This window comes from Clupea harengus, chromosome 19 (genome assembly GCF_900700415.2).
Source record: "Clupea harengus chromosome 19, Ch_v2.0.2, whole genome shotgun sequence".
Taxonomy (NCBI): Eukaryota; Metazoa; Chordata; class Actinopteri; order Clupeiformes; family Clupeidae; genus Clupea; species Clupea harengus.
This window is the reverse complement of record NC_045170.1, coordinates 6,942,110-6,965,653: the sequence shown is the minus strand read 5'-3', so window position 1 is coordinate 6,965,653 and position 23,544 is coordinate 6,942,110. Positions and strand designations below refer to the sequence as shown.

General features: G+C 46.1%; 1 protein-coding gene across 1 annotated transcript; it reads right to left on the bottom strand.

Moving 5' to 3' along the window:
• Nucleotides 1-298: 298 nt before the first annotated feature.
• On the bottom strand, nucleotides 299-22,979 carry igf2bp3 (insulin-like growth factor 2 mRNA binding protein 3). The gene is made up of 15 exons (XM_031586262.2): nucleotides 22,381-22,979; nucleotides 21,376-21,436; nucleotides 13,883-13,931; nucleotides 10,695-10,746; nucleotides 10,420-10,483; nucleotides 9,274-9,555; nucleotides 8,506-8,640; nucleotides 7,228-7,350; nucleotides 6,845-6,980; nucleotides 6,404-6,532; nucleotides 2,788-2,907; nucleotides 2,244-2,318; nucleotides 1,808-1,939; nucleotides 1,341-1,454; nucleotides 299-997 (listed from the first exon to the last, which is right to left on the bottom strand). Exons 1-15 carry the CDS (start codon nucleotides 22,553-22,555, stop codon nucleotides 899-901), a joined length of 1,746 nt encoding a protein of 581 aa, XP_031442122.1. The 5' UTR covers nucleotides 22,556-22,979; the 3' UTR covers nucleotides 299-898.
• Between the last annotated feature and the right edge of the window lie 565 nt (nucleotides 22,980-23,544).

Genomic DNA, 23,544 nt, shown 5'->3' with positions numbered 1-23,544 from the left:
TCTTTTAATACTCCCATCGATTCGACCACCAACAGCAGAGGCCAACACCAGATGCGCACACACACAATTCTATTTACAAGGTCATGTCAAGGTCATTTGATGATGTGCGCATCTGGAGAACCCGCGGCAATCGAGGACCAGCAAGTTGGCGGCTGACCATTTTCATTTCGTTTTTTTTTCTTAAAAAAATAAAAAATGTTCAAGAACTATTAGCTTTATAAAGTATACAAAATACCACAAAGCAAAATAAAAATAAGAACGGATCATTTTTCATATATATATATATTTATATAGATAATTCTTTTTTTTTTTTTCTCTGAGGTTCTAGAGCCTGAGGTAGATAAGTAAAATGCATATTAACTTGGTTTCCTGGCCAACCTATGTCAACACTCCCTCAGTTGGCAGTGGCCATGTCTCCGCCCTCCTGTTAGATAGATATATATATATATATAAAAATGCATCCAAATTTATAAAATGCCACTATCCATACATTAAGCCCCGCCCATCAGGCCAACCCCCACCCAGAGTCCCTTTAGGCCACACCCAGTCTCCGCCCAACAGCATGTGAGTGACGTCTTCACCCTCAACTCGAGGATCACTTCATTAACCAATTACAGTTCGCAAAAAATCTAGTTTCCTTAAATGTCCTTGACAAATGAAACTGAAACATTTGTGGGGAGGGTGTGCAACAGTCACACCGGCGCAGAGAAAGATACTTCCTTGTGTCCTTGTGTTTTTCTTGAGATCGTAACAAAAGAAAAGTCTACATGGTTGTGTTGAGGTGGACACTCTCACGGCGTGGGCGGGACTGAAGGCAGGCAGGCAGGGCCAGGCTACAGGGAAGGGCGTGTCATGTCCTGTCCAATCAGCACTGCGTCTCCCGGGCGACCAAGCAGCTTCATTTCCTCCTGGCCAATGAGGGGCCAGAGGGGCTGGGCTTAGGCTGCTGCTGCCGCCTCACCTGAGAGAGGATCTCCTGGATACGGCGCTGGGCCACCTGCAACACACACACACACACACACCCTAATCTGTTAGACACCTTAATCTGTCCCTTCTCGTATAAAATGAACAGGCGTACTTGTCATAGACTAGTGAGTGAGAGGAGTTGCGTGCATAGATTTTAACATGTCTATGAATCATTCACACACACAAATATAAAGTCAAAATTCATGGACGGAAGTCCTGTTCATAATTATGTATGTGCACACACACACACCTTTATAAACATATGTGCAAGCGAGAGGGTGTGTGTGTGTGTGTGTGTGTGTGTGTGTGTATATATATATATATATAGGTCGATGGTGTGTGTGTGTGTGTATAGGCCTGACTGCTGGCCTCACCTGACTGGCGTAGAAGTGGCCTGTGATCTTGACCACCACCTGGTCCTCCTCATCTGGCGTCTGGTCCCTGGGCACCACCACCTCAGCACTGGACAGGTTCTGCAGCTCGTTCACCTGGGGAGGAGGAAACGCTCTCATATCACTCACACATCTCAAATCACTCTCTAAACACTATTAAAATCACATCGAAAATCACTTTCTAAACACTATTAAATCACATCTAAAATCACTTTCTAAACACTATTAAATCACCTGGGGGAGGAGGGAACATTCTAAACTCTTAGGCTTAAACACTTTTAAATCATTCAAAATTCACTCAGCCATGGAAAGCTGTTTGTAGTGCAGGTGTGAATGGCCGCCCCCACCCAATAAATAAATAAATGCCAGTAGGTGTGTGTGTGTGTGTGTGTGTGTGTGTGTGTGTGTGTGTGTCAATAAGTGTGTGTGCATGCGTGCATGTTCCGTACAGTTTTGCCTCCTTTCCCAATGACTCTGCCAGCAGCAGAGGATGGGACTTTGATGTGGGCCTCCAGCTTCACCTCCTCTTTCGGTCCAAAGAAGTTCTCCTCCTTGAGCTTTCCAAAGATACGGCCCTGAGCCTGCAACAGTCACACACACACACACGATTAAAGGCTGGGGTAGAAGCGCACACACACGCTGTTTGGAGCAATGCTGATTAAAGGTCTACTGTGCTTTTTACTCAGGCAACACGCAGCCATAGCTATAAGGGGCTGCAGGAGGTTACTGTAGCAACAACTTTGTTAGATGGGGTTACCCCTTCCATTTCATATGTCTCACGGAGCAGAATCATCTTTAAACACATGTTTAAACTAGCAGCGTACACAAAACAAAATGAGAGAAAAGTCTTTTAAGGTTTAAGGTCTTTTAAGGTTTAAAGCCCACCTTGAACTGGGCCTCCGGAGGGCCAGAGATGATGACCATTCTCTGTTTGGCATCAGCACCGTCCGCTGGGGCAATCTGAGGGAGGAGGGAGAAGCAGCCGCGTTACTATGGCAATCCATCACGTTAGAGTCACTCCTATCTGGTCATCACACCAGCGGGGCCAAGGAGACCCAATTCCAGGGGCCCAATAAAAATCTCTACCCAACAATAGTCTCAAAATATCGTACATCTGGCATATTCCTGGGCCCCTATTCAGAGCTGGGCCCCTATTCAGAGCTGGGCCCCTATTCAGAGCTGGGGGCCTATTCAGAGCTGGGGGCCTATGGGGGCCTACCTGAGGCCGCTAAATCTTTCAGGGCCTCTTCTTTCCTACATCCCTGACAAGACAGCAGCCGTGTTACCATGGAAATACAACCAGACGCAATGCGATGCGATGCAATGCCCCCCCCAGTGTATCTGGGTTGTAGCTTGCGTGCCCCCCCCCCCCCTTCCAGTGCCTTTGGAGCGGCGTAACCATGGTAATCTGTTGGCACCTGTCACTCACCTTGATTGACGCGCCGGCGAAGCGGCTGAGCTGTTTGATGTGCTGCCCCTGTTTGCCAATGATGGCCCCCACTGCCAGTGCGGGGATGAACAGGTGCACAGTCTCCGTCTCCTGCGGACCCTGGGGGGGGGGGGGGCAAAACAAAGACGCTCATACACACACACACACGGATATGATCAGCAACTATATGAACACATCTTTTCGTCCTGAAAACCTGCATGCGCGTCTAAGCAGGTCAGCATCTGTGCACACACACACACACACACACACACACAATAGCGATATACTGCAACAAGCACCACATTTACCAGCTTAGGCAAACACAAATCACACACACACACACACACACACACACACACTTTGGCAAGCAGCATCAGACTGACACCTGTCTTGAAAAAAAAACTCTTGAACGGTCCTTTTGAGGTCTTGCTCCAACTTTAAAGTCTCTCCTGAAGTTGAGTAACCAGAGGCCAACATCAATGGCGCCAGCATGAAACTCCTCGTGATGAAATCATCCTGCTCAAGCCTTCGCCAGTGGAGATCAACCTGGACTGCCTGGCCAACAGTGATAAATAATGTGTGTCTGCCCCCGTGGTTCAGATCCGCTCCAGAGTAGAATGGAGTCTCCCTTGGCCCATGATGCACTCTTCCACCAAGAGGCATGAAAATTGGGCCGCTAGTTTCTCCTGCTAATCTTACTGACGAACAAACCACAGGGAACAGAACCTCCTTGGCAAGGGTGGAACAGAGAGAACAGAACCTCCTTGGCACGTGTGGAACAGACTGATTCCCACACGGCTCATGGAGATCAACCTGAGGTGGGGAACAGGAGCCACTACACCCTGGAACAACTGACCTCTGACCTATCTGGTGGTTAGTTTGAAGTATCAAATCAGCATGTGTGTGTGTGTATTGCCTGCTTGGCCTGGTGTGTGTGTGTGTTGCGTGGACTGGTGTGTGTGTGTTGCGTGGACTGGTGTGTGTGCATGTTGTCTAAGATTGTGCATGCAGGTTTTAAAGCGTCAAGCGAACACAAAGTCTAATCATGCTATGTGTGCATTTAGCATTAGCATGTAGCAGATGCTTATTATGCACAACCACTTAGAGTACAGATGCACATTTCTATTAGCATGTTAGCTCCCTCGGAATAAACTAGTGGAGAGCATGAAAATAAATGAAATGAAATAAATGAAATAAATGAAACTCATTATATCAAAATCACAGCAGATTAGATTACCAGCAACAATATCTTCAAGTAGGCCGCTAGCGCTATCTAGATAGAGGAGTAGATGGTTTTGAAGGGGCAGAGAGATTTGAGCTTGTGTGCTCAGAGACGTGTCCACAACACAAGACTTTGGAAACACAAACGCAGAGATTCGCATCCGCGCTGCGCGAACAGCCGTTTAGGAGAATACTTCAGGACTGCAGTAGCACCTTCGCAAGGACAGCCATGTTAGCTGTGTGGGCGGAGCCTACACAAGGGGAGCGGCCTTCAGAGCTCTGGCTCCCAGCCAATGAAATACAAGCAGCTTCAAGCCCAATGGACACGCGAGCAGCAACCAATCGTGCATCGCTTTAGTCAGGGGGGCGGGACTTACAGACAGGGAGGGACTGGCTGCAGGAGACACAGAGGGCCAAGGGGCAGCCTCACTCCCACACGCACCGTACTAGAGAGAGCGCACACACACACACACACACACACACACACACACATATATATATATAAAATACTTGGAGAGGACACGCACACACATAAAAGACTTGGAGAGGACACGCACAGCAGACTCACTCCCTCACACATTGTATTAGAGAGATAAAACACAAACAAACATTTGGAGGACCACACACACACACACACACCGTTTGAACAGTCCCAGTCAGACAGTCTGGTACGTAGGTGTGTGTTCAGGCTATTAGCCAGCTGGTTAAAATGGGGACAGTTTAGGAGTTCAATTAGGGAACTGACTGGCTGAAGGTTGGCAAGCCATTAGTACAGTACCGGCCCCAGGGTTGTTGGACAAATTAACTCTTGCGCGGCCCTTCATTACTGGGCAGATAAGGCTATGGCTACAGGCTTGGCTCATAGGTGCTCTTAAGCAGACGCCTAGGCCTCCTTCACACCAAGCTCCTGGGAAAAGACAGGGATAACCCATCAGGCATCGCTAGTGATGAGTCACTATTCATACATGCAGCTACATTCAGGAACATCTCCCTCCTGCGCCTTTTCACACACACACACACACACCCCAGAATAGACAGGGTGAGGGACAGTCCAGCAGATGGCGGCAGATGGATTAACGTGCTCTTCCCGCACTGTTACTGCTTTCACTCCCACACAGCCATACAGGCGTGTCCCCCGCTGTGTTACTAGCTCATCAGGAGGGAGACTGAGGAGACAGACATTCCTGAGTATCGATCCCTGCTCCCGTTCACACATGAGCCATGAGGGAGATGCTCCCTGCTTCCCGTTCACACATGAGCCATGAGGGAGACGCTCCCTGCTTCCCGTTCACACATGAGGGAGACGCTCCCTGCTTCCCGTTCACACATGAGCCATGAGGGAGACGCTTCCTGCTTCCCGTTCACACATGAGGGAGACGCTCAGAGTACTGCACAGGACATGCACTTGAGAAAATATGAAGGACCAGCTTTTGGCGACAATTACAGTATTTCAAAAGCTTGCATACGAACACGCACGCACGCGCGCCCTCCCACCACCTCCTACTAATGGACGCCGTAAGAAATATTGGTGTCTGCGTCAGTCCTGTGTGTGTATGTGTGTTAACAAGCAGACATACTACCACCGCCCACCACACACACTTCCCCTTCTGGATACTCACACACAGCACCAACACACACACACACACACACACACACACACACACACACACTTCCCCTTCGGGATACTCACACACAGCACCAACACACACACACACACACACACACACACACACACACACACACACACTTCCCCTTCGGGATACTCATACACAGCACCAACACACACACACACTTCCCCTTCGGGATACTCACACACACACTTCCCCTTCTGGATACTCACACACAGCACCAACACACACACACACTTCCCCTTCGGGATACTCATACACAGCACCAACACACACTTCCCCTTCGGGATACTCACACACACACTTCCCCTTCGGGATACTCATACACAGCACCAACACACACACACACTTCCCCTTCGGGATACTCACACACACACACACTTCCCCTTCGGGATACTCACACACAGCACCAACACACACACACACACACACACACTTCCCCTTCGGGATACTCATACACAGCACCAACACACACACACACTTCCCCTTCGGGATACTCACACACACACTTCCCCTTCTGGATACTCACACACAGCACCAACACACACACACACTTCCCCTTCGGGATACTCATACACAGCACCAACACACACTTCCCCTTCGGGATACTCACACACACACTTCCCCTTCGGGATACTCATACACAGCACCAACACACACACACACTTCCCCTTCGGGATACTCACACACACACACACACTTCCCCTTCGGGATACTCACACACAGCACCAACACACACACACACACTTCCCCTTCGGGATACTCACACCAAAGGAGGGGTGTCCAGGCCCAGCAGGGGGCGCGGACATCATGGAGGGGCTCAGTCCCCCAGACGCCCCGCCAGGAAACAGCCCCAGCGCATTCAAGTTCAGTCCAGGGATCAGGTTTGACTGTAACTACACACAGACAGAGAGAGAGAGAGAGAGAGAGAGAGAGAGAGAGAGAGAGAGAGAGAGAGAGAGAGAGAGAGAGAGAGAGAGAGAGACAGACAGACAGACAGACAGACAGACAGACAGACAGACAGACAGACAGACAGACAGACAGACAGACAGACAGAGAGAGAGAGAGAGAACTTTAGACTAACTACACAGACTGAGATGCTTTGATTGACTTGAGCTGCATTGAACAATGTCAGTCATGACCCTCCTGTCAGAGCTGACTCAGGGGTGGGACCAGCCCACTAGAGGGCAGTGTTAAACATGGCTTACATTCATAGCAGCGATGTCATTGTCGTAGGCCTCTCGGATCTTCTTCATCACTTCCTGCTCAGCCTGGGTACAGGCCTCGATAGATCCTTTCACAGTGATGGTCCTCTCAGGGTTGTACAGGGTCAGATCCTGCAAACTGAGAACGCGAGAGACAGACAGACAATCTGAATGAACATGTGAGTGAAAGAGTTAAGGCGCAGACATGATTTAAAACCAGTAGAGGGCGCAAAAGACAATCTGTGATCTGTTAATATCCATGCAAGTGGCGGCAAAGGTGGAAATTCATTAACAGTTAGATTTCCCATCATCTACCTATAGCTTTCTTCAAACATTCACAAAATGTAACTGTAGATGAAGGCAGAGCTATAGAAAATGGGAATTACGGAGAGATGGTGATCTTGGTCTCTGTGTCCGTCTCGATTTTCTTCAGGTTGCGTCCTTCTTTGCCGATCAAACGGCCCACAAAATTATTATGAGCCAGGATCTTCAAAGGGATCTCCTCAGTGCTGGGATGGGGAAGAAAGAGAGAGATTTGCTGAGTTAATAAATGTTAATCAGTCCTTCTGATCTAACCTGTAAAGACTGAAGTTTCATGGGATAGACAGTGAGGTTGGGAACAAGCTGTACAGTACTGACTGATTTTTGTGAAGCCACATCCTAAAACTAAACTCGCTTTAGTGACATATTTCATACTGAAAGACCAAATCAGACTAGAGTATGCACGGCTCAAGTCAATAAGACACATCCATATGGTGTCACAGCAGTACTTTAACTGATCAAGTTACAGATCATTAGACCACAAACACAAATAGAAGAACACAGCCTTCGGACGAGAGAGAGAGAGAAAAACGAGAGTAAGACAGAGAGGGGACACCAGACACACATGACAGTGTTGTCCCCTCTGTCTCAGAGAGACACACACACACGTGTGAATGAGAGGGGACACCAGAGAGAGACACAAGTGTGAGACAGAGGGGGACGATAACGAGAGTGTGGTTGAGACACGAGAGTGTGGTTGAGACACGAGAGTGTGGTTGAGACACGATAGTGAGGTTGAGACACGATAGTGAGGTTGAGACAGTCTCCTTCTCCCACTCGCTTGGTCACAGAGCTCCCTCTTAGATTGTGAGGGACACACAGAACGAGAGCGTAAACGAGAGGGAAGAGTGAGAGAAGGCACTAGAGAGTTTTAAACGCGCGTGACCGAGAAAGGGATAGACTGACAGAGCAACTATGAGAAGGGGAAGGATGATCAAGGAGGGAGGGAGTGAGAACGTATGATGAGAACAAATTATAGAAACAGCAGAGAGAGAGAGATAGATAGATAGATAGATAGAGCGAGCCAGCTTCATAGAAACAGAGAGAGTGCGAGCGAGAGAGAGAGAGTCAGCCTCAGAGAGAGAGAGAGAGAGAGAGAGAGTCAGCCTCAGAGAGAGAGAGAGAGAGAGAGAGTCAGCCTCAGAGAGAGTGCGAGCGAGAGAGAGAGAGTCAGCCTCAGAGAGAGAGAGAGAGAGCGAGCGAGCGAGCGAGCGAGTCAGCCTCAGAGAGAGAGAGAGAGTCAGCCTCAGAGAGAGAGAGAGAGAGAGAGTGCGAGCGAGAGAGTGCGAGCGAGAGAGAGAGAGATGGTCAGCCTCATAGAAACAGCAAGAGGTCAGACTCACAACTTGGTGTCCATGGCTTCCTTCTGCATGATCTCCATGATGCTGCGGCAGGCGGCGCTGCAGCCCTCGGGGGTGGAGTGCACCGTGATGGGCTTCTCTGCAGCGCCCGCATTCTCCTTACGGTGGATGTCGATCCTACACACACACACACACACACACACACACACACACACACACACACACACACACACACACACACACACACACACACACACACACACACACACACACACACACACACACACACACACACACACACACACACACACACACACACACACACACACACACACACACACACACACACACACACACGTGTGAGCATACTTGCACACATACAGAGACTAAACAATACCACACACCCTGCACAGATGAGCATGAACACACACACAGGCATAAGCGCACACACACACACAAAATTCTTTAAAGCTTAATTTAATACGCCAAAGTGCTGCAGTCGGGGTTAAATGCCTAGACACGGTTCCTCCATGTTCCACCCCAAGACAAGTCATCTGTGAGGGGAAACAGGAAGTTCTGGATCGTCCAGACCTTAACATCTTTGAGAACCGTCCTTTTCTAAGTTAACCCTAGGCAATGAGGTCATGACCTAATCAACATGCTACTCATCTGACTTCATCTGAACAGCCTGTCATTTCAAAGTGCCTTTACCACGCTGAAATGTTTGCTTCTTTTAGAGTGTATTGGTACCTCTGGTTTACCTGTGTGTGTGTGTGTGTGTGTGTGGCATCATCTCTGGTCCAGTCTTACTTTGAGTGGGTCTGTTTGGTGATGTTGCGGATGGTGGAGCCCTCCTTGCCGATGATGGCGCCCACAAACTGCGTTGGCACCAGCATCCTCAGCGGCACGTCCGACTGCATCTTGGGCCGCGCGCCCATGGAAGGGGAGCCGGAGCGAGGGGTTCCACGGGAGCCCATCCCTCGGCGACCCCCCAAGCCGGGCCCTTCGGGGCCAGTGGCCAGCTCGTCGGGGATGAACGAGACCTTCAGCGCATAGCTCTCCATCATGAAGCCGTTCAGCTTCTCCAGTGCCCTGAAGCACGCGCACACACACACACACACACACACACACACACACACACACACGTTAGCAGAGAAGGGACCCTTAGATGACAACCAACTCTAAGCCCATTCAAGCCAACCTTGCCCCAGTGTCGGCTACAACCAAGGATAGAGGAGGGCGGGGCGTTCAACCAGCAGAGGGCAGCAGAGAGCTGATTGGCTCAGGGAGGCATGTGATAGACCCATACAACTCCAAACAGTGGAATGGGACAGTCTCCTCCCCAACACCGTGTTCCATGTCAATCCCAGACTCAGAAGTAAAAATCACCCGATTAGGGCGTAGGCACCTTGAGTTTGATGCAGATCGTTTTTATAACTGTTGAATAACTGATCTAGATTACTGTGGACACTAATACGAGGATGAATGTTGTATATGTCCATTTGTATGGGCAGACCCAATTAGCCAATTAGTGGGCGACTCTGATCTAGTCCTAATGTGGCAGACATCTGTTGAACAGCAGAGAAATGGAGGTTTCTAGGTCTTGGGAGTCAGTACCAAACACAGCCCACAGCTCTATTCAAAGACACGAAACTGGCCATCGGCCACAGCAGTTACCACATGAAGCAACTCTTACACCTAGCAAACACCACTTGGCCTGGACCCAAACAGGCTACCAAAGCATCTAGTTGGTGGAAATGCTGTGAATGCGCAAAGTTTCTTATTTACACACATACACACACACCCCCTTTGACTTTGTAACATACAGAAGGATGGAGAGGAACTGATGTGGTGAGAGAGAGAGCGAGAGACAGAGTGAGAGAAAGAGCGATAGACAGAGTGAGAGATCGAGCGAGAGCGAGAGTGTGTGTGTGTGTGTGTGGATGAGTCACTTACTGTCTGGCTTGGTCCTTGGCTGCATAGCGTACATTTACTACAGCTGTCTCCGTCTCTGTGTTCACTGTAAGACACCAACAAGAGAGAAGTGAGCTTAAAGGGAACAGGAGGGTGTGTGTGTGTGTGTGTGTGTGTGTGTGTGTGTGTGTGTGTGTGTGTGTGTGTGTGTGTGTGTGTGGGGGGGGGGGGGGGTTTAATGTGAGACACCAAAACAAGACAGAAGTGAGCTTGAAGGGAACAGGAGGGTGTGTGCGTGACGTGTTTACACAGTTTACCTTGTTCACAGCTTTCAACTGTGCCGTACTGTGCTAACAACCCATCCAGAACCTGAGAGAAGCAAAGAGAGAGAGAGAGTCAAGAACAACCACTCAATGCTCAAAACAAACAAACAAACAAACAAACAAACAAACTTGTGTGTGTGTGTGTGTAGAATCTAGAGCTTCGAAGCTCTACAGCTTTCACATCACAAACTCGCCCAAAACACACACACACACACACACACACACACACGGAGTGGAGTTGGGGCCTCTGCTCAGCTCACACTACACAACTTCTCACCATGATTCTCATCCTCATAACTAACTAACTCTCTGGTTGCTTTGAATGATTCCATGGTATTGCTGTAAGGTGGTCTCTTTAGGGAATCAGTCAAAGCAACAGCCTCTGTGATTGGGTGGCTGACAAGCCCCACAAACTAGTCTGATTTGTATCTGCACAGTGAAACACGGGATTTTGTTATTCAGACACACACATACATTTGCTTCATTTTGGTTGGTGACTTTAGCAGCACCGTGTTAATATGGCCACGGGGAAGAGGTATCTAAAATGAAAGTGATCTTTGTTGACAAGTGGACAACAGGAACTTGAGCGGACAGATGAAAGCACACATGCTCATCTTCATATCGCTTCCTTTGCCCAACGCACCAAGCTGTAACCATGGTGATTAATCAAGTGCATGCTACATATACAATAGGGGAAATGTTCTGATTTGTATTAAATCACCATGGCTACTGAAATGATGGGAAAAGTTCTGATTTGTATTAAATCACCATGGCTACTGAAATGATGGGAAATGTTCTGATTTGTATTAAATCACCATGGCTACTGAAATGATGGGAAATGTTCTGATTTGTATTAAATCACCATGGCTACTGAAATGATTGCTGAAACAGAGCAAGAGACACATGAAGATGCTGAAGGAGAGACCATGATCTGTCACAATCATGACTGCTTCTGAAAAATGTAAGCTTCTGATCAATTTACAGGTTTCTTAGCTGTCAACTTCAGCATCTAGCCCAGCCTGTAGAGCAAACATCAATCGTTTTCCTCAAAGCTTAACAAAACAAAACAAAAATGAATTTTCCAACTGTGCTTCCCGGAATTCCCCGTCATGTCCAAATGACACCGAAGTAGGGAAGAGAAAGTTCTCCTTAATCATTGATCTGGGGTGATGATTGATCAAGCTCCCATGTTTTCACACTTTATGATCTGATTTGTGTGCTATATTACATAGTCTGGGGGTAGGAGGACTGTTTTGCAGGCTATTTAGAATCCAATGTAGCCCTTTCACTCAACAGTCTATTCTAAGACTCCTGGTTGCTTCTGAAGCTCATTCAGAGCCTCCAGGTCTCATGCGACTCCATAGAGTCAAGCCTCTGGACAGCAGTCCACACATAGAACATTGCCCTTGTCTTCATCAATAAAGAATGATTTGGGTCACATTATACAACACAAGGGTGTGAAATTTGTTTGGAACCTGCTTTAAAATGGGACACTTCCAAAACAGGGAAGATAATTTCTAGTCAGTAGACCATTTCCCACCATTACAACAACGGCGCTAGGCACACTACATTTTTCAAAATAGCCGAGTGCAAAATAAATGTGCCGCAAGTTGACCATTTGCATGTGAATACTGTTTGCTTTGATGGACGTGCTTTCAGAAAATATGAAGGCATTCAGAGCTAGTGACGGTATGATTTCGAGTAGTAACAGTCTGATGTCTTTGCAACATAGTGAGGATAATGGCCGCCACAATCTCAGATAGTGGGATCACACCATACACACTTGGAAGGAAACTACTAACTTGGAGGCAAGAGATCACACACACACACAGGTTTGGCCAGTGTTGGAGATACTGGAGAGACAACAAATTGGCAGGGAAAGCATCACACCTTAAGCTGGCTTGTGCCATCTCTAGGAAAAAAGGGCCCGTTGTTAAACGAGGCAAACTCCTTGAAAATTAAATTCGTAAAAAAAACAGTTTGCTTACACTTCTTTTGTCTAACAAAAATGATGTCCAGTTATAATCACATATTAATAATAAATTATAATGGTTTTATATGTTGCTAGAATTTTTTTTTGCAGTCAACCAGACAGCTGTGCGAAGCCACCTAGTCATTATAAAGGCAAATGGGACTAGCGCGTTTAAAACTAGCCATCAGGCTTCAGACGCTGTTCAACATCTCCACGTCCCATCCAATCCCCTTCTGCCCTCTAATATAGCCAACGGTGCGGACGCAACCAGTGGTTACGGTGAACTGGGAGGCCAGTGGTGGCGACTGATAAAGTCTGATAGCGGCTCTGGCTTTAGGTACGTGCTCCTTCACCCAGAACCGCCTCCCTCCCTCCCACTGTTCACACAAGGGTCAACGAGCAGGACACACACGTATATATGCATACCACACACACACACACACACACATATATATATGTGCACATCACACACCCCCAACAGACTGCTCAGACTTGGGAGGGTCCCTCCCGCCCTAGGCAGCCAATCTTATTGGTCAAACCAGTTATCAATCAGGGAGGCCCCTGTTCAGCTGATCAAAGGACAATGCAGGAGGGGGAGGGGCTTACATTCCAGAGGCCCCTAGTTGAAGGGGCAAGAGAGAGATGGGGGGAGAGTGAGAATGAGCGAGAGAGAGAGAGAGAGAGAGAGAGAGAGAGAGAGATGGGGGGGGGGGAGAGTGAGAATGAGTGAGCGAGCGAGCGAGCGAGCGAGCAAGAGAGAGAGAGATGGGGGGGGGGGGGGGGGGGGGGAGACTGAGAATGAGCGAGTGAGAAACTGGATCTTTGTGTGGGCTGACCATGCTGACACACACACACGCGCACACACACACACACACACACACACACAATGTGTCGGGATGCTCCGGGCTCAGCCCCTGGACATGAAATCACTCCATGAACCTTACCCAGATACACACGTGCAAACATACATGATGAAGCTGGCAATCTAAGGCACACACACACACTTTAAAGGCTTATCTATGGTTCAAGCTTCAATTGAGTGATAGTCCTATATGTGCAGTGTGTGTGTGTGTGTGTGACATTCCTAAGATACTCCAAAAAGGGAAAAAACAGGTACACAGACACACGCTCAGACAGACACAGACAGACACACACACACACACACACCCTCCGATGAATCATGGCCAGTCAAGAGGCATTTCTCACTCACCTCCCACTGCATGTGAGGTGGTATGTTCCTGATCTGGAGTTTACAGCTCCTGAGCGGGGGAGAGAGGAAACACACTTTTGTTAACGTTAAATACATACAGAAATAAACAAAACAAAAAAAAATAAATAAAACAGGAGCCTGACGAGATGAACAAGACTTTTGACGGCTAATTCAATCCAAGGTTTTTACCCATCCTGAGAGCAGGAATCACACTAGCCGCCAGGGGCCCCATTGACCAATCACGGGACACCAGACTCTGGTCTACCAATCACGGTGACTGTCAATACCACGACTGGGCTTCCTGTCAACCCCACCATCAAACCTGATTTAAAAAATGTAATAATTGAATTCATTTTTTTTTTTTTTTTTTTTTTAAACAACCCCCTAGCCTCTGTTTAAATCTGCATCACTACTTTCAGCTCATCCCTTCTGTAGTGCTGGATTGGTTTTGAACTTTCAAATGCACACACACACACACACACACACACACACACACAGAAGGTTCCCACCCAAACTTAGAGCACATTCCCCCATAGTTGCCCCCAGGTGTTGTGGACTGTTATGTCTGGCTTTGCAAGACCAATATCAAACATGAACAGTGATCCCCTCCCAGTTTGATTTGACTAAAATATAATTTTTTTTAAACAAATTGAGAGGTAAATGAAAGAGACCGGTTACGAGAGGAAAATTAATAAATAAAATAAATAAATAAGACAATATCGGCAAGATGGGATATGGAGTTGTAGTCATCCTGGTCAGGCATGGAGCAATCATCTCTGCCAGGACACACACACACACACACACACACACACACACACTTCTGCCAGGAAGCAAAGAATAAAGAAAAGTAATCTGGACCAACCTCAGCGTCCATGTACTACACACACACAACTTGCATAAAAACTTCATAGATATGGTAGTCGTGTGTGTGTGTGTGTGTGCACACGCTTGTACTCCTGTGTGTGTGTGAGAAGGTTTTATCCTTTCATTAATATGATGCCCACAGCTGTGTCTTCAAGCCATATACAGTAGAGAGGGGAGGAGGAAGAGAAAGTAGGGAGAAGTGAGCGCGTGTGTGTGTGTGTGCGTGTGCGCGCACGTGTGTGCGTTCTATAGCACAGACGCATGGGCCATCTAAGCCATGACATCACAAATGATGTGAAAACGTCTCAGTGGGGTTAGAAGGTCCACATTTTAATAGTAGGAAGCGTCTCCTAGCGACGTAGGACACATTCTAATAGTAGGAAGCGTCTCCTACAACAAGAACAGACGACCGCCAAGACTCACCGTCTAGTCAATGCAACTCCTAATAACAATAATAATAATAATAATAATCAGTGAGTGTTATTTGACTGAAAGATCTCGTGATTTCGTCTTCGATCCAAGGTTACGGTTTTGCAGATAGTCAGGAACTCGGAAAAATGTTCAACAAGAAATAGTTTTATTCCAGCGCAAACTGAACAATCGAACTTCGCATACCAAGGTACACGAGAGGAATCTTTCAAAGTAGTCGCAGAGACTTACGTCTCTTATACAATACAATTAACATGTAAACAATAACATTAGGTATGGGAGGGGAAAGATGTGTCTGGGGGTAGGTATCAGAACTGAAGGGATGACTGCTAATTAATCTGGTTAGGACTCTCACCCTAATTTAATAAATATGTCTGTCCCACACCAATCAACTAGTTGGCTTGATACAAAAGATCAGGATGCAAGCTTGATGGCCCTGGTTGGTTTCAGACAGATGGCAGGAACCAGACCTAATGGGTCTGGCTTTAAGACACCCAGGGATTAAGACACAGCTTTGATGTCTCTGTAGGTGGACCATTTGTGCATACCAAATATCTATGACAAATATTGATTTCAATGAAATCTAACAACTATGAGCGCCTGAGATCTAGGGATCAACGTGGACTCTGCAGACTTCAGTCTAGATGTTTTAAGCGAAATTTGCTTTAAACTATGAGCTTTCTGCACACGAGTCTCAGACCGCATCACACAGACACACACACACACACACAGACAGAACTAGGGCATGGTTGCGGTTAACTACAAGTCGGAAGCCCAAACAACATTCAGCTTTAACCGTTAAGGTTCAAAGCCAGCACAAAGTACAAGTACAAAAGATGGCAAACCAAATTCCCATGATGACTGGAAACTGGCCCTCCATCAAAAGGTGTTCATATTGAGCTGGCCTTGAAAGCCACCTGTGCACAGGTCTCAGAGCAACACACCTCAATACAAATGGCCATTTCAGACCCTCTCCCTAAAGCGACTGCTAAGCATTTGAACTGTGAACCATTTCTCTCAATCCATGTATATGGTTACATTTATGTACGTTTATTCATTCATATGAAAAATGCAGACACTTACTGTTCATTCAAAGTATTGAAGTTTAACATAAATGAGACCTGCCACGCCCCCATAGTGGAGGTGTGTTTTGAGACCTCAACCCCCCCCCATAGTGGAGGTGTGTTATGAGACCCCCCCCCCCCCCCTAGCAGAGGTACATTTTTAACTGTTGGTGGCCTTCCTTATGCTGTACCAGGCTATTGGTTCCCTATAGGTGACTTAAGGCCGATACACAGGACATTATTTCAAGCAGGATTAAGCTAGGTTTTACGATCTGAGCAAAATCCCGAGGTCACAAGATTTTTTTTTTTTTTTTTTCAAAGCAAGTCCCATGATGAGCTGAAATAACAACCTTGACCTTCTTAGCGGCCCAGGGCGGCAGCATTATGGAGTGGGCCTTCCTGCATCTGACGGTGATGCTCAAACAGGAGCCGCTCCGGGGACCCGTCGACAGCGTACTACCAACCCACCGGCGCTGCTGTGCACCTGCGACCCACGCACACTTGCCACGCACACTAGCCACGCACACTAGCCACGCACACTAGCCACGCACACTAGCCACACACACTAGCCACACACACTAGCCACGCCCCTACATTTTAATTTCTTTGTTAGAAATGTGGATGCCCAGCCCCAACACATACAAAGCCTCAGACGAGCAATAAACACACAACTGATAGATGCTTTAACTTCATGAGTGCTACATTTGAGTCCCATTGACATTTCTTTTGTTCTGGTTAACTAATACATACGTTCTGGCCATCCTCATGCTCCAGTGAACACAGCTTCAGAACCGCTCAGATAGTGTTGCTCATTTACAAATCAAACTAGAATGGGCATGGATTTTTTTTCTTCAAGCTTCTAATCCATTTGCCAACCTGCATCAGTCTGGCTGTAGAGGGCAACCCAATGTTTAAAAACTGTTCAAAGACCATACTACAGATAGATAACCAGGACAACATGACCTCTTCACAACCAATGTTAATGGCGCTTCACTTCCAGAAATGACATCAGTTTATAAGCCAACAGAGAGAAAGAGGACTCACTGGTCTAACTTCACGAAGAACTCTAGGAGAGTAGGGAGTGTGCGGTTTTGGTCATAACTTTGCACCACGTAAACAGCAACTACGTCCAAAGTCTAACATACGTGCATGTGTGTTGACACCTTGACCTGGCCACAGGAACAGAATGTACAGAGAGACAGACAGACAGACAGACAGACAGACACACACACACACACACACACAGAGAGAGCTCAACTTTAACCCCTCACAAGTGAGCCGCTCCCCACCATGAAGGAAACTCAAGAGCTGCCGCTCACACAGTAAAACATCTGGAGGAAGCGTGGTCCTATGTTTAGTTTAAACACAAGTGAAGAAACAATTTAGCAAGACTTTCAGTTCAAAATACATTAAACATTTGAGTACACCTCTTATCTTTTATATTTGTTTTAACTAATATATATATATATATATATATATATATATATATATATATATATATATATATATATTAAAAAAAAACAAGGCATGAAAGATGATGTTTTCATATTGTGGCCAAATGAAAGGTGGGTTCCAGTTGTGTATTGGTTAGTACATATATTCAGACTCAAAATCAAAACATGGGAATAGAATGCACCTCATCAATGCACCTGTTAATTCTCAAAATGCAAAAACATTTCTGTAAATAATACTTATTCTGGGCAACTAAAAACAGCGATGCTGCACCAATTGAGCAGATAAAGCTGTTTTTTAAATATTAACTATCAAAAAAAAAAACTGTAAAAAAAAAAAAAACACAGTAATGATTATTTTCTCACTGAATTCCAAGATATGCACAGCATGGCCTTAAAGAGGCATTTAATGTCCATTTAGCTTTAAAACATGCTAGTTCAGTGCAGCTGGGGACGTTCAGTTAGCATATTAGGCTACCTACAACAGTTTACTACCAACAGAGGTGTGGGGGGATGTACTATAAGATTTATTCAATAGGCATTTTAACACCTTTTTAAACGGTTTTATTTATTAAAATCACACAACTAAAGACGGGCCACTCCACACGAACAACTAGAATCAGTGAAGTCGCACCCTATAATCTGAAAAGAAGAAGCTGTGCACACACACACACGTATAACATGTCTTTATGTGGAGTAGTCTGCCAGAACATGCTTTTGGCTCTGGGCCAAGAACATGTTCTCAAATACCAACACATTCTAATCTATTCTCACCATTCTAAACGTACACACAAACATGCCCAGTCACCACACACCAACCAACTTGCATGTGGCTGAGAACTACTACCAAATTTCAGTTCTGTGTGTGTGTGTGTGTGCGCACGCGCTTGTAAGTCACAAACACACACACACGACAGAAGTTTGATACACTGTGTGGATGTGAAGCTCAGATTATTATTCTTTAAAATTTCTATCATAAAATTAATGGTAAAAATATCCATGCAATCAATTTGGCCCAGTTAAAAAATTAACAATGACAAAAGGTGAGGGGGAAAATAAATAAATAAATAAATAAATAAAAAAATCCAAACTACAAGCAATCCGAGCTACAGCATCCCAAGTTTTCCCATCCGGGCCCTACTCTGTGGTGGGAATGTGCTTCGGAATGCAGGATGACCCTATAGGCAGGGGGACCCCTATAGAGGAGGCCCATGGGAAAAACCCACGCTCAGGAAATACCGGTTGGGTACACTAGAACACATCTTCATACTGTAGGAGAACTGGTGAGGCGCGCGCATGCATGCACACGCACACACACACACCAAAAAAAAAAAAGACCAAATATTTTTACTATACATGTCCTAGAAGTGAAGGTCATTTATTAGAAAAAAAAAAAAATAATAACTGGTAAAAACCACCCTGTGTGTGAGAATATAAGTATGACACATGAACAACTTATCTTACTAATATAAAAATGTGCCTTTTTTTTTTTTGGTAAATCCAACCATCTAATTCATATGCTGTGGTTAACAATAAAATGGGTGCATACCACACAAAACTAAAAATAGCAATACATCAAATATCTCAGTTTTCCTTACAAAACAGTATTACTTAAATTATTTAAACATACGAGTCAAAGAAAACGTAATGTGTGGAGATCTGACGCGTATGGGCCAAGTCGACCTGTGACCTACATAACTAGCACTATTCCATATCGAGCTAGCGTAGCCTATATGCTTGCGTATACGAGTGTTTCCAACGTCTTTACGTGGGGTTTTCTTCCCCCTTCTCAGGTGGGGCTACTACCTCGCCTTTAAAACACACACACACACACAGGTCAAACACGTCTGCAACATTTTACACACTCACACTCTCTCACACACACACACACACCTCTCTACAGCCACAACTTACTCGTCTCGCATGCCATTTTATGATAAATGTTTAAATTTCGCAAAATTAATTAGGGTTAAAAACACCCAGTGTTTCCTCCCCCGCATTTACCCCAGAAATGAATATTACACCAAAATCCATCGTTAACGACGGAGATGCACACGCCCCTAAAGCGTGGTCACAGAGCCATCGCTTGCAGGGAGTGGGTGGGGGCAACACACATGGATGTATGGACTTCCCAAAATGCATTGCTATGAATGGGCGTGGGTTTGACGCTCGGCCGCTCATTGGCTCTCAACAACAGGCAACGTGAATACTCATGCCCTCTGACCTGCGTGAAGCACACACTCGCTTTATGGACGGGAATTTCCGTGTGAGCACAGCCGGCTTTCACCAACATTTAGTAAAGGGTGTCAAATGTCTGTATGAAGGCTACTTAACACAATTCTATATAATTTACTGCTAAATGTGTTGATTTTTAAACACACAAATGGTGTGCCTACGGACTACAGGCCATTATGTGCATGACTTACAAAATACACCGTAGTTGAACCATTCTTATATCCAACTGGCGAAAAAAATAGATTATTTTTGTATGTATATATGTTTTAAATTATGATATGTAAATGATAGCCATGTGGTTTTCTTTTTTACATTGTGTCGAGTTTCTGTAAACTGAGGAAGCGCCATACTTCCAATTAGAAAAGTGTATAAGTAAAACGCAATCAAGGCCTGGTCGTTCGTGCAAGCAACTAATGTGACCAAATGTCAAAACATAATATTTTTTTTTAAATATTGAAGTGTGCAGTGAAAGAACAAGAAGGCATCTTCGCCAAATCACATAAGAGAAGTACTATTATGTTGGCTATAGGGGACGAATGCGTAGATATCTATTACGGAACCCCAGTATTTTAATCACAGCGGAGTTGAACCAAAGGCCGGTGACGCCATTATACTACGCCTAAAAGCGGATCTCTGCACGTGTGCTAGATGGTGCCCCCACGGACAAGGCCCTCCCAGACCACCCCAATGCAGGTTTCCGTGACGGGGCCTCAGCCTTCCCGTTCTACTCGTGCTGCTGAATCCATCTCGTGCATAGGAAGAACAGCATAGTGCGTGAGGGGGGAAGGGGACGTGTAGAAGGGGCGGAAGCGCGAGGCAGCATGAATGACGAGGTCTTCTTTCTTCCAAATGGACGCCAGGCGCGAGCATGGGACCTGTGACTACACACAGCACTCTTTCAGACTTGCAGATTACATACAGCCACAACCTACTGACCAGATTGTTTTGCAATACCCTTCATTGCTCGCCATAGATCGTCAAAATTATTCAGTTAAAAAAAAAAAAATTACAAACAAAAAAAACCAGACACGTCATTTGAAGCCACAGCACATTATCACTCTGCACAATTCTAGAACACACCCATAAGACTGCACACAAACGTAGGATAGGTCCATTTTAATGTCCCAGGTTAAATGAACAAAAACATCCTCAGCAGTTATTTCCTGTTAACCTCCCAGAGCACAGCCGTGGCCTTAGCATGTGACCAGCACATATGGCCTTCATGCTTAAATTAAAATACACATGCCAGACATAGGTTCCCCATTCACCAATTTAAACTAGACTCAGAAAAGAAAATGCTTGGCATTCTCGCCATTTTAAGCAATTCGTACAGTCAGTCATCAATTTAAAAAAAATGAAAACACAAATAATAATAATACAGGTTTAAAGGTGGCCTATGGCACAAGACTACATAATCAACTTCAATAAGCCTGATGGTGAATTAATTTACCTTTGTCGTTTGGGTACAGAGTGTTCCACTTCTAGTAGTTTTCCGTGAAGTTCTACTTTACCTAGAGGAAATGAGATTCTTTTCAATTTTCTTAAAATAAAAACGTAACCTAGTAAAGACAAAATGCACAGTCACGTAACATTGACGCATTAAATATTAGAAGGATACAGGTTTCGCGGAAATTGCAGAAATTTCAACTTTTTCTCAACAAAGTTTTTAAAATCTCAACAGGCAGCTTAAAGAGTTCAACGAATTCCCAAAGGTTAAATATGGTTGACAAAACTTGCCCCCACCTCCTTCGCCAGAGAGGATCACTAAGGCCCGAAAAAGAAAATTCACCAAACGCTTGGAATTCCTGAGCTTTACGGCTGGCATAAAAACAACAAGCCGAAGTATATGCGTTGCACCCCAAATTAGCCATTAGGCACCTCAATTTATTAAAATAACTGAGAAGAGTGCTTCGTGGCCTATAATGGACTAACGTTACATTTGGCGGACTTGCTATGGCCCTGCAGAGCGGGATATGATACAATGTAACGACTTGTAGTTAAATTGTACCACTTTAGGAACCATAATGCGGCCTACTTTGTGACTCTCGAAAGCCGAACTGGGAGAACATTGGGAACGGGTCTACTTAATCCAAACTCAAAAAGACAATACAGAAAGCAACAATACTCGACAGTTATTTAATAGAAACCCTGCCATAGGCATTGTGTTTGGACTGAACAATGCTTGTACATGCGTCTCCAAGCTGCTCTCTTGGTCGTGTAGCGTCTCAATCAAACACGTAGCCTACAACAGATTTAAATTTAGTAAGAGTGAAGCGGACGGAGAGCTGCAGGAGATTTCAACCTGGTAAGGACCGCCGTGACACCACAGCCTCCCATCAGGGACCAACCTTTCGGTACATATGGACGACTTTTTTGCAACGCCAACATTTCAAAGGGTCAAGTGCCGCTTGCCCGCCATGAAGAGGAATACAATTTGAACACAATTTAAACTCACCTGAGAGAGTGTCGATGGCCTTCATTGCTACCTTTTCATCCGGGCAATCTACAAACGCGTACCCTGTTTTAACGAGAAACGGTCCGCTATAAGGGATCTTCCACTGCTCAAAGATACTTTCCAAGTCGACCGCACTGGCCTCTTCGCTCACGTTGCCGATATAAAGCTTGTTCATGTTGCTGCACCTTAAAGTCGACCTTTAGTGCACGAGAGAGAGAAATCCTTTGTCGGTGCTCGCGGAAGGGCTGTCTTTAAACGAATGGTACTGAAGCCGAACGGAGTGGCTCGCTCGCGTACTCCCCAATCAGACCGCACTACCGGAGATATTTGATGGACGTGCTGACCGTGGTAGCGTTCGCTCGCCCTCTCCCTTGCGGGAAAAAAAACTTAATTATTAATTCCGTTTCTCCCGAGGATGGCGGGACGATGTTCCTTTGCCAGAACGACTTAAATGTCACATGTGTTAATGTCGGCACCGCCTCTAAATAAAACTGAAGAAGAGAGGAAAAAGATTGAAGAAAAAAAAAACTCGGATATTCCGGCTTCTCTGAATGAGCCACGTGTTCAAAGTACAAATCAACCCCCGCACGTGAGGAATCCCGGTTACTCAATTAGGCTCTGGATTGAGTAACGTTATAGCCTAATGGCACGGGTTGATTGAGGTGGGGGCAATCTGAAATGGGCTGGGTCGAAAAGATGGGAGTGGTGCTGGACTGGTCAAGTCCGACTACGTGAGCAGAGGGATTCCGTGCGAACCCTTCTGTATCGTTTGGTTGTCTTCGCTGCCCGGTGGACTTTTTTTTTCACCCATCTGCTTTTCCAGCACCTCATTGGTCGTCGGAGAAATAGTAGAGCTGCGGGTTCACGCACGCCCCCTTGTAGTACGGGAAGACCAGTGTGCGGGGTCTCTGTAAAGTCCTCGTTTCTCCACGGTGGTCGCGGCTGTAGCATTGAACTGGGGGGTGGGGCTGCCACTCTCATGACAAGCCGTAGCCCACTACACAGAGGCTACCACGTCTCTCACTTTCTCTGTGCTCGATGAATGGCTTTTGGGGAGTGTGTGGCCATCTGCGTGTTCCACGTTGACAAAGGCATCAGGTCCACTTATGTACGCAACCCTTCCATGTTTTTCTTTGGCATGCCAACTAGGTTAGAATTGACTCG